The 12,608-nt window shown below is 45.6% G+C and overlaps 1 protein-coding gene across 2 annotated transcripts; it reads right to left on the reverse strand.

Annotated features, from left to right (window-relative positions):
• Positions 1 to 5,294: 5,294 nt before the first annotated feature.
• LOC124479700 (4-galactosyl-N-acetylglucosaminide 3-alpha-L-fucosyltransferase 9-like) lies at positions 5,295 to 7,517 on the reverse strand. Of its 2 annotated transcripts, none has more exons than XM_047038563.1 (2): positions 7,404 to 7,517; positions 5,295 to 6,442 (listed from the first exon to the last, which is right to left on the reverse strand). In XM_047038563.1, exon 2 carries the CDS (start codon positions 6,103 to 6,105, stop codon positions 5,413 to 5,415), a length of 693 nt encoding a protein of 230 aa, XP_046894519.1. In that variant the 5' UTR covers positions 6,106 to 6,442; positions 7,404 to 7,517; the 3' UTR covers positions 5,295 to 5,412. The 2 variants fall into 2 exon arrangements, with proteins under 2 accessions (XP_046894519.1, XP_046894518.1); XM_047038562.1 differs by having other exon boundaries at positions 5,295 to 6,473.
• Positions 7,518 to 12,608: the final 5,091 nt, after the last annotated feature.

A 12,608-nucleotide genomic window follows, 5' to 3' on the forward strand; every position in this document is an offset into this window, starting at 1 on the left:
CCTCCCTTCCTCTGTCTCTCTCTCTCTCTGTCTTACTTACTCTCTCTCTCTCTTTTCCTTTGCCTTTCTTTTTTTCTTTCCCTTTCTCTCTCTCTCTCTCTCTCTCTCTCTCTCTCTCTCTCTCTCTCTCTCTCTCTCTCTCTCTCTCTCTCTCTCTCTCTCCCTCTCTCTCTCTCTCCCTCTCTCCCTCTCTCCCTCTCTCCCTCTCCCTCTCCCTCTCTCTTTCTCTCTCTGTCTGTTTCTCACCCTGTCTCTTCCAGTGACAGATAGACATCCAAACTGCTGGGAACAGACAAAGAGGCGCTCAGCCTGACTGTGCTGTGAGTGTGTGTGTGTGTGTTTTAGAAAGCCCAAATGCAGATTGCGTACCCCACCCATGCTGAGAGCGATTGGCCACAATGCCGCGGCAGCCGGCCAGCCCTTTGTGCCGAGCAGAGGAATGGAAAACAGATGCCACATCAAATGTCCTGGCAGGGGGGTTGTTTATTGATTCATTTGTTGTATTTGCTCTCTTTAAACAACGCTGTTTTATTGCTCAGTCAAATGTGCAGCACGGTTGTTTGTGAATGTATGTGTGCTTGTTTGTGTGGTGTGCGTGTGTGTGTGTGTGTGTGTGTGTGTGTGTGTGTGTGTGTATACTCGGACTTGTGTGATGTCACATGCTCTAGAGAATGCAGCAATTTCGAAAGTATCAAAACCACGGGCAGAAGTCACTACTGCCTCTTGTTTAATGTTCTGGCATTGTAGATACCCTTTCCCTGTTTCTCCTGCTCTCTGGTGCTGGACCGAAGACAGGACCCAGGTGACACCTCCTCCAGGGAGACAGGATCAGTCTGACACCTGGCTTCTGAGCTCCAGGTCACCCCTTGGATGACTCAGAATCTGTCTGTTTTTAAACCTACCACCAATCTGACACGCGCCATGAACAGTCCTTGGGTTTAATTGGACTCGATGAATTGGATAAGCAATCGGAGAGGTTTTTATTCCTCTTTCACTTGAGAGTCTGTTTTGCCTCTTTGCTGGTGGAGTAGGATTTTTCGGTCTTTTTTTGTCATCTCTGAGTAATGGACTTCCACTGTGGGTCGTCCATCTGCTTGGCTTTCACTCTCCCTCCCTCCCTCTCTCCCACTCTCACACTCTCTCCCTCTCTCACACTCTCCCTCTCTCCCACACTCCCACTCTCTCGCCCCCTCTCCCTCTCTCCCTCCCTCTCTCTCTCTGCCACAGTCCCACTCTCTCACTCTCGGCTTCTCTCCCTCTCTCTCACTTCCTTTCTCCCCCCTCCCCCCTCCCCTCCCCACTCTCTCCCTATCCCACTCCCCACACTCTCTCTCTCCCTCTATCACACTCTATCTCTCTTGCCCTTTCTCCCACTCTCCCACTCTTTTCTCCACTCTATTGTCCCTCCCTGCTCCCTCTCAAGCCACTGAGGTTGATAGCTGTCTCATAACTGTCAAGCACTCACTTTTCCCCGAGAGGGTTATCGGTGGCCGCCTGCGACCTGGTGCCGTTTTACTGTAACTCTCCGAGGGAGCAGAGAGGGGTGTGGAGAGGGTAATGAAAAAGCATGTGTGACGAATTGAGTTACAGGGTGAGGGAGCAAGGGGGCGTGGCGACGAGGAGGAGAGAAGATGAGGGGCAGAGGAGACGGAGGAAGTTGTAAAGAAATGCAGAGCTGTTGGGATCGGAACAGTGGAATCAGCACTTATGCAAACGGTCCGTGGCCCTAGCTGCACGTCGTGCACACACACACACGCAGGCACACACAAACACACACCTGTAAACAGCCACCCAGCATGTTTTCCTGTTTTGCAGCTGGGAGTATCAAGCATATCTGGGTGTCATCCAGGGTAGAGTTGCTCGTGGAGCGTCAGCTCCCTGTTGCGCTGAGACTATTACATGGTCTAACAGAGCTTGGCTAATAACCTGGACCAGATCAACCAATTCCCTCGTCCTCTGAAGATCATCGCAAATCAGAGGAACCGGAGCAATTCTCCCTCACTCTCTTCACCTCCCTCCCTTCCTCTTTGCATCCCTCTCAACTTTTCTTTCCAAACTCTTATCTGTAACCTTTCAGCTCACCCTCCAGGTCCCCGTCGCGTGTTTTCATTGGCCGTTGTTCGGCCCGCATCCACACACGACTGTTGTGTTTTGTTCTGATCCCTGTCGCCTGTTTGTTGCTGGTAATCTGTTTGAATAGCTGTTTGGGGCATTCGGACTGCATAGCAGCCCACATTTACGGTCTTGGTGGTTGAGCACACATCTGTCTCTTTTACAAATACAATTCATGCCCAGATTCACAGGATCATGTGCTGAATCCTGCTCACACCCCCCCCCCCCCCCTTCTGTGTGTGTGTGTGTGTGTGTTTTGGGGTGGAAGGGGGAAGGGGTTTGTGTAGTGCTGCTGCGTGTGTGGGGGGTTTTCATGTGACAATGTGCATCGCGTACTGAGCGGTAGCATCAGTGGTTTGGATTGGTGGTGATTGAATCAATTCTATCGAGTGACCTGAACGATAAAGAGAGATGACACGTGAAAATCATTGTATTAAACAGTGTGTTCTTATTGACTTTTTAATGTTGCAATTGTACTGCGCCAACACTGATTGTGTTTTAGATCACACACTCGGCAGCCGCACTCATGGAATTGGCTCTTAGACTTTGCTTCAATGCTTTCAAGTGGGCACAATGAACCCAAACAACAAGGCAGAGAGAGAAAAGCGAAAGCAGACATTTATCTCACCATCAGAGAAAACTCACAACTCCCTTCTTCACCGTGACGGAAAGTGCCAGCTACCCTGTACACGCTGTCCGCAGAATGCGTGCCAACAAAACACGACGTCAACATCGAGTGTCTCCTATGTGTCGCCATGGAACGACGTTCACAAAGGAAAGTGCTTTGGATGTTTGGGAGTTTGCGTCTGTTGTCAGTCGGTTTGAACGCAGCCCAGGGTTGTGGGGTGCCATGTTTGTGTATGCTGTGGTGTGTGAAGGTTGTGTTGTGGAGGGGGCTCCTGGGGGAGGCAGTAATAAAACACCTTCAGGGGGGGTCTGGAGCCCCAGTCTTCATACTCCTGGGGAGGAAGGAGGGGCTCCTCCCCGCCAGGCGGAAGCATTTACACTCCCATCACTCCCCCGGGCTCTCTTTCTCATCTCTCTCTCTCTCCCTCATCTCTCTCTCTCCCTCAACTCTCTCTCTCTCTTCCTCTGTGCCTGAGATTCAGGCTCTCTCTCTCTCTCCTTTCCTGTCACCGGCTCTCTCTCCCCCCTCCCTCTCTCTCTCTCGCGCCTCACACGCATACGCACGCGTCGTCAACCCTCCTTCCTGCCTCAGACCTCCATTTTTTCCCTCCATCAACTTAGTGACACCCGGCAGTGGGCCATGACATTACAGAAAAACAGGGGGAGGGAGGGCGCTGAGAGAAAGTGTCAGGAAGGAGGGGGCGGGCAAGTGTAAAAGGGAGCACAAAATACCGAGGGGGTTGGAGGTAGCAGGAGAGGGGCAAGAAAGAGATTGAGAGCAAGTGGTGGAGAGAGGGAGGGAGAGAACAGAGTGAGAGGCCAGTGAGTGATTTCCTTAGTGCCAGGAGACGACATGGGGTCTGCTGTAACCGGGGTGAAGAAGCGGTGAAGCAAACCTGATGGTGCCCAGTTCTGATGAGAGGGACTGATCCCTCGGAAAGAAAGAGCTCAATAATTCAAAGACAAGCGGGGGAAGAGGGGGAGAAGCGGGGGAAAGGGCGACAGGAATGGAGAGAGAGAGAGTGAGAGAGAGAGGGTGAGGGAGAGAGAGAGAGAGAGAGAGAGAGAGAGAGAGAGAGAGAGAGAGAGAGAGAGAGAGAGTGAGAGAGAGAGAGAGAGAGAGAGAGAGAGAGAGAGAGAGAGAGAGAGAGAGAGAGAGAGAGAGAGAGATGGAGAGAGAGAGAAAACAAGAGAGAGAAAACAAGAGAGAGAGAGAGAGAAAACGAGAGAGAGGAGATGAGGAGAGTTGACAGATATTTGAAATAGACGAGGACAGTCGAAAGTAATCAAATGACCCGTCCTCTTTAGTCCAGCGTCGATATGAGGATGTGACATTGCCAGAGCAATGTTTGATGCCAGAGCCAGTATTTGCAGTCCAGAGGTGGATTTCCTGGCTCAGGTGCAGAGCTGAGAAATGTGTGGCGCTTTGTTCTCAGGTAAGTCGTGTGTGCAGCCACATCACTTTGAAACCATTTATTCACCTTGGCAGGCAGCGTGCACAGCGACGCCACAACCTGCGCCTCTGTGCATATACTGCACTGCAGACACAAGCAGAGGTCTTATGCACTTAGACAACTACAGGCAGCCCTCTCTGAGAGCTACTCCCCAACACCCCGAGTGCTCAGTCTGAACAGACACGCTGTGTCATCTGCCTGTTCAGACAGAGACGCGGGGAGTGACAGGCGGAGTAAGTAAAGACATCGGCATGGAACATTAACTCGCGTTAATGGAGGTGGAAATAGAATGGATGCGACTGAGATTGATGTAGTCAAGGTCTCCTCGCTTGCAATGACTCATCGGCTAAAGAAAGGACAGTGTCCGTGAACAACACGTGTCATTTGTGAGAGTGACTGTAAAGAAAATGAGAGAGGGAACAGGGTTTACAGCGGTTTGTGGTTTAAGCAGAAGAATAGAGGCTTGAATGGAGTGTTGATTGTGTGAGGGTGAAGGTTGTGGCAAGAACACTGATAACAAGCACCAAGCACAGTGATAAGACTTCCTCATAGTACAACAACTTCAAATTCATTTCCAGGGCCCACACTTCATTGTCAACATTTTCAGAAGTTGAGGAAATTCGGGAGCTGTTCATAAGTTGCATGATAAAAGCCAAGCTAATTAGTAGCTGGCTCCAATTAAGCATTAAGCAACACGATAATCTCCACCATGTCTCCGACCTCTAATTTGAGCCCATTTTTTATTTATATGACAAATGGGATTCATTTTCCCACATACATAAATATTAATTTTGTGCTTTTGAAATGGCGATTTATGAAATGGAGTATTGTCTGTCCAGACAATGCACAGTGTATGGTGGGTCTAGAGTGCCCCCTGCTGACAGCCACAGCATTACATCATAATGACAAACTTTCTCCCGCTTACGTGGCTTTGTCCAACAATGATGAGGCAGCTTTACCCAGGTAAACACTACCTGAATTGAACTCCTCGTTGCGCCATGCTAGATCCTTCTATTGCTAAAGGCTTTTGTAGGTTAGGTTCCTACTTCAAACATTCTTGTTCACTGTGTTCAGTCAAATATGTCACGAACATGCCAGGAGTAGTAAGTACAGTTTGGATTTAATTACATTTAGGATTACATAATAGGATTCCACACACTTGACTTGGGGGCTTAGTGTTTCGTCGCCTGGGAAACGTTTTGACCTCTTGGGTCCCATCTCAGCTCGAATCTGTGTCGTCCCAGAACCATTTGTAGAGTTGCTTGACGGTCCGGCGCTCAGGATGGCGTCGGATGTAGTCGCATGTGTAACAGGCGTTCTGCAGGGGAATGTCTGTGAGGTTCACCTCATGGTCCTTCTGCCACCGGAAGAACCCACGATAGCTGTCCTCGTTCCGGTCCAGGTGCTGGAGGTGTTTGGCTAGGCCCAAAGGAGACTCAAAGTCATCCACGTGGATGAAGGCGTCTCCGGGGATGAACTTCTCGTAGTTCTGTCTGGATGGGCCCATCACTATAGGAACGGAACCCAACTTGAGGGCATTGTAGAGTTTCTCGGTGATGTAGTCCATGTGTATGGAGTTCTCAAAGGACAAGTAGAACTTACAGCTGGAGACAATGAGCCTGTAGTCACTTTTAGTGACCTTCCTGCCAAAGGGGAGCCCATACGTGTGGATGCGGATGTGATTGCGTAACTCCTTGTAGTACCACACTCTTCTATGCTGCGGTTTCCAGTTGCTGACAAACCAGCAGACCAGTTTGTTTTTGAAGGGGACGACGGTTGGCCTCTCCTCTGTTCTAACGATGGATCCATAAGGCATGTGGATATCGGCGTCCCGTCTGTAACTGAGGGTCGCGTTGAAGACATTTTCCAGGCACGCAATTTCTTCTGTGTTGGAGGGGGATTCGTGATTCATCCACACCCATTTCTGGGAGGGGGGTCGGGGTAAGGTAGGCAGATTAGAGCAATCCGTGGCTATCTCTCTGTGGTGGATGAGAACAGCATCAGCTTTGCTGAAGAGCTCCTTTTCAGCTGTTAGGTGACAGCCATGGATGTTGTACCTTGAGCCACAAGCTGTCAGCTCAAACGGATGTCCAAAGGGCCAGTGCCAGACCAGCACAATCACTTCCCTTGACTGCAAATTGAAATTCTTAGCCAGGAGTGCGACCCAATCGGATGGGGAACTGTAGAACAGGAGGGAAGAGACCAGAAAGGCCAGCAGAAAAAAAGCGGTCCAGACCCATTGTCCGATCCTACGGATTGATACAGACATCCTCTATCAGCCTGTGAGAGTGGAAAAGGATGTCTTTTTCATTATGTGTAAAAGCAGATAAACAAATGTAATCCTACTCTCATCGACACATGAAAAACACTGGACAGGACATGACCCGGTAAAAGTCAACAGTGTAGCAGTAAATACAAAGGTTTGTGATGGGAGTGTATTCATTGATAAGTTATGTGCCCTGTGCAATATTTCTAAATGTCATAATGTGTGTTACAATCATGTAAGGTGAGACCATAAACAATTTACCAGCATCTATCCATTCATCATTTAGCATATGTCATCATCAAAATTCCTCCCTTGGGAGTAAAAACACTTTGGGATGACAGTTGGCCATCAATTTGTGTGGCCCTCAATATTTGAACTTTGAGCTTTTAAGAAAGCTCCTTTTTTTATAGCCGTTTCTAGAATACACCTGTTTTACCTCAGCAAAAATGACCGCAGACGAGATGGATAAGTAGGATACCCTGGAAGAGGATCATTGTTTACTTTCTTGATGCCATAATACAAATAACTACACGTAAAATACGGACTCTTAATAAACGCTATAGATTAGTTATAGTATATAGTTTCTTATGCGAACGAGCCAGTGGGCAGGTCACCAGTTGTGGGAACGTCAGAACACCTCGTTTGACTTGTATAAGACTGTACCACTGATTACTACTGCTTGCGTTCCCCATAGACTGAAAACAATTAATTGAGGGGTGCACTAGAAAGCAATGAAGCTGAATGGACCACATGTGTTGTCAGATATATTTAGATGAATTTGTTTTCAAGCACATTGTATTATTATTATTATTATTGTGTAATAACACTGAGGGAGGTTTCCAGACATGTCTGAAGATAATAAACAAGATAACAGTAAAATGATATACTTAATATATCTTAAATTAGACCTAATACATAACAAGTAACAGAACTGCTGGTCTTACCTGCTTGCTGTGAAACTGGATTTTAAACAAGAATGAAAGACATTGACAGGCTTAGTTGATAAGTCCCAACTGAGTTAACTTAACTAAGTTCTACGTCACATTGAGCTCATGTGCTTCCACATCCTAGAGAAGGATTATTGTATGACTGCAGAATGACTACAACCTTTGTTCCTAAAGGCACACCTTAGATACACTGCCATTTCTAATGACATTCAGCATTGCTTAAGAATGAAATAAGACACTCAACCAAAGAACAGGAGGCTAATGTGTCTAAAACAAGTGTGGTTTAAGTGTATACTGCAAACTTTTGCCCTGCATTTTAGATAAAGACAAAACATGGAGATATAAAAAATGTCAAACTTGGCAGATGTTATGGTTCACCGTTTTAGCTTACCTCAGCTTATAACTAACTGATTTTGTCCATTAAGTTGTTGGCAATGTTTCTCAACAAAACATGTAGCTCCAAGATGCCCTGCTCAAACCCCAGGACTCATCTACCACACAATGAGTTTTCTGTCTGGATCATTCATTTATTCATTCACCCATTCATTTTGATTCCTTCCAAAAATGTAAACACATTCAGGTGTTCGAGCGGCCTTTAAACTCTTTGAAATGTAATAAAAAAACAATGTATCTGTCACAGGGTTGTATTCATGTCTAATCATTTTTTGTTTCACATTTTGGGCCATTCCACTACAAAGAAACAAAACTATCACAATTTCTATTACCATTTTAATATTTATTAATTGCCATCAGCACTAACATTCTAAAATGTTTTAGTCCCAATAGGCTAATAGTTATAATACATGTACAGTTCATTTTGCAGCAGTTTTTATCCAAAACAACGTAATAGTGTAGGCTTACTTTGGTGCCTTCCAATGTCTCTGTTGAACCAAATGACAGAAAGAAACACAACTGCTGAGATAAAACTCTGACACAATCAAGCATACAGTACATTACAAGGACGGTGATTCCGCTGCCTTTACTTCTACGCCTCACATAGCCATGGTTGTCTTGCATTGGAAAACACTTGTCACAAAGGTCTGTTAATTCAGCTGCGTTTAAAGCAGTTATTCATGTTCATTCAATGGCACACATAGCTTAGCTCTATTGGGATAGGTCAACCAAATCTGCCATTTGTAGCAATTGCCCTTTCTTCTGACAAAACTGACAAAGTCGATACATTTACGAAGCAGCGCTTACGTAAAGTGTTGTATAAAACGTTGCCCACTAGGTGGGTCTATTTTCTTATGAGAAACTCAGTAATGCACTGCTTGTGTGCGCGTAGGTATGTAGGTCTTCTGTAGGTTGTCGTCTGTCTGTTGGTTATCTGCTCAGTTATCCAGCTTTTGATTCTGAAAATGACATTGTCATAGATTATTTTTGGGGACAGTAGATGTTATGACAACATGAGCTGTTTTATTTTTCTTTCTGACAAAGTCTATCCTGACTATATGACGGCTTTCTTTTTCACACAAATCAGTTATCACATAAAGAAACAGCTAACACTTAACAAAGGAGAAATTTACAAGTCTAAGGATGGATCTTTGTCCATTGTAAATTGAATTTATTTACAGACATGGCTTTAGTGTATGCCAGGATCTAGGTCTTGAGAAAGGAAATATCTTTTAGCACTAACTCAGTAAATACTTACTGAATACAAGAGTGTCTTGTGATCCAATGGTAGGCTGCATTAAATGTTATTGGTGTTGGCCTAAATAACAACCTATTTGACTAGTTTGGCTAGTTCTCATGCAGCAACCAGGAACTAAGCCCTCAACAAGTCCTGTTTGCTGCACCGACTGTCACATTTGACAGGCTTAACTACCAAAATCATTGCATCGTAAAAAAGTAGCTACTGAAAAACAATCCATGCTGTGCTGATGTCACGTAGACAGACACGCTACAGAGATACAGGCCTCGCCACAAGTCAACACACCATCCTGTGTGCGACGACTGATAAGAGACAGAGAGGAAACAGTCAGCTGTGTGCCGGTGCAAGCCTGCTTGTCTGAACTACATCTGTATGTTCTGATGTTAGATAGTGTTGATTCATCTCCACCATCAGCACATTTTATATAACTGTCTGAACACAGTTTAAAATAAATATGCTCCCAGACCAACAGATGTTGCAATAATGTTTTGTGATGAATAGAAAATAGAGAAAGCGGCTCTATGGATAGAGAGAGAGAGAAAGAGAGAGAGAGAGAGAGAGTAAGAGAGAGAGAGAGAGAGAGAGAGAGAGAGAGAGAGAGAGAGAGAGAGAGAGAGAGAGAGAGAGACTTTGCACAGCTATTGAAATGGAATAAAACCTTTTATGGTTTCCGAGAGGAAACTTGGCTCAGCAACAAGTTAGGGAGGGTACCCAGCCTTGTCTAGAAGTGGCAAAAACCTTTTCTTACCCTCTGTAGAAATGATTGAGTGTTTTGCTCTTTGTCACTACAGCACCCTAACAGCACCGGAAAGAGAAAGCGGCAAGTGATCTGAAAGTCTATTCTGAGGCCTGGTAATGGTTATGTTACAGGGCCAAAAGGGGTCCACCTACCCACATACAAGATATACAAACTAAATGACTTTACTTCAAGCTTCATGGTTATCTTTATGTCAACCAAGCACTATTATCTCCACATGCTGGCGCTTTTCACCTTCTCTTTCATGTCTCTGTGAGCTACATGTTATGTGTGTGCGGTTATGATATCACCTTTTTTTGTTGTAAAGCAGTCGCTGGTGGTTACCCGTATGGAACAGAGGATGTGGTTACAGAAGTAGGATGGGTTAAAAATATCTGGCTTTAAAAGTCAGATTGAGGAAGAAGACAGAGCAGCTATGAAGTGAGTCCAGATAGCATCACTACAGTGTATCTACCACATCTGGTTCTTTTCAAATTGCTGGTTTATTTCAGATCTGATAGGAAACCCATAGCTATCATACTGATAATGTGTCCAAGATCATTGGGAGGTGCATGTACAGTAGTGTTACCCACCATGAGGTCCAGACTCAGTGTTAGTCTCTAGCATGCCAGCAGAGGCTGGCCTCTGCTCTCCAGACAGTCAGGAAGCTGTTGAGACAGAGGGGCCTTGTTGAGACCTTCTAGATTGTTTGAGCGTTCAGAGAGAAAACGAAATAAGAATAAACAAAAGCAGAAAGCAAACATCCTAAACTGCTAAATGTACACATGTCTGTATGACCAGGGAGGGGTTAGAATAGGGTGATCTGGATCCCAGCCAAAAGCACATATTTCCTCTAAAGGAGTGAAGAGTATAACTTCAAGTAAAAGAGTGCATTTGAATTCACATTGGTATACACACTGGTTTCAGGACAAACATAAGAAATGTGGTTGTTCTTCGACTTAAGCGCATACAGCACAGACAGTTTATTCACAGTTCACGTCGTTTGAAGTAGCACTGTTGCATAACTCTTTTTTCCCCGAAAACAAGAAAGACATGAATCCCCAATACAATCTCGTCGATTATCCATCGTGATCCGCAGAGAAAAAGCACTGACATCGAATGAGCTCCTGATTGACAAGCGTTATGTTCAACTGTGAGAGCTTTCACAATGTCAAGCGTACAGTGCCTGGGCAACAGATGGGCACGCCGAGATTAGGATGAATGCCGTGCTGGCAGGACAAGGTCTAGCCCAGGTCAACAGGGTCAGACTGGGTCTGCTCTGAAGAATCGCTGCAGCTTTGGCCAGCGGCCTGTCAACAGAACATCGGGTCCACACAGTATCAGCCAGCACTGTCCAACAGCTCGGAACATGGCTGTCTGCACCCATTAGCTACTAGTACCACTGCACTCCCAAAAATATGTAGGCATTTGTACCTATTACTCAACCTAAGTTGTGAAGGTCATGGATTTTTACTGTATGTAATACGACACAACAATATGAATCATGTAGGGGGTCACACTGGACTGAGTCATGGGACACTGTATGAGCAGACGCACAGAGCTGAATGGAAAATGTCTACTGTATAATCAGCTGATCTGTGTGTGCATGGATGTGCGCGGCGTGTTAGATGTGTCATGTGAGTACATGTGTTTTACATGAAACGTTTTCACAAGTACTGCATGAAGTTCACACTTCTAGGAGAAGTGTCAGGGTGTGTTTTCAGTGGAACTTGTCTTGATTTTTTTTAAAGCAGAGAGACAGTTGGACCTTGCAGTACTTTGAGTACAATATTGTCATTCCTTTGAGGGATAGAAACTTACCCCATGCTGTGTCCTGGAAGGAAATATTCTATGGAAACTATATTTGTACTTCCAATGTTCCAATGTATATCAGTCACTCTGTAACCCACCCACTTCATTAACTTGAGTGCCAGGCATTTATGGACCAATGATCCCAGGCCTACTACAAATAAACCATCAGGTTAAACCTTTTCATTGATAATCTTCGTTTTTTGTTGGGCATCAACACAGCAGATAAGTTTCACTCTTCTGATGTCTTACAATAATGTTGTAAGATAATCTTACGCAAACGGACAATTCACACGTCAAATAGAACATCATGTTTCCGAACAGTGTCCGCACTCATAGCACTTTCAGTTCCTCAAATCATGTACAGCAGTGTTTGTCTTCTGGTCCGACCTCAGGACCCGCATTGACCCTGTTCATTAGGTCGCAACCGGGGGGGGGGGGGGGATTTTCTGACAGAGCCGAAGCCCACGACTGCGACCTTCCCCATACCATCTCGCCCACCAGTTGAGCATCACAGAATGTCATGTCATGGCCGATGAGAATGATGCATATGGCAGGAGGAAACATCTTTCTTTTGTTGCAGAAGTGCCCCCACATTGTGTTATGACTACAAAACATTGTGTCATGGCAACTTCAAAAAAAGTCATAACCCGTATTTCAGTGACTTGAAGATTTCAACACAGGGAACAGAAATTGAAAACGACATGACTGCCAATGTGTGATGGTGAGAAGTTTTTGTTTGGTTGTCGATGACATTTACATTTAGCAGCCGCTCTTATCCAGAGCAACTTACAGTAAGTACAGGTGTGACGGTATGTAACGGACGTGGCCACGCTCGGTCACTACAAGGCGTCGTTCGCCACTCGCTGGGCTCGAACGCACAACCTCTGACTTGCCAAGCGCGACCACTACCAGCTATGCCAAAGAAAAAGCTAGCTATTCGTTGACGCGGGTAGCCCATTACATACCTGAGGAGTGAGTTTCACAGGTTCACACCCCTTACACA

Source organism: Hypomesus transpacificus, chromosome 17 (assembly GCF_021917145.1).
Source record: "Hypomesus transpacificus isolate Combined female chromosome 17, fHypTra1, whole genome shotgun sequence".
NCBI classification, from domain to species: Eukaryota; Metazoa; Chordata; class Actinopteri; order Osmeriformes; family Osmeridae; genus Hypomesus; species Hypomesus transpacificus.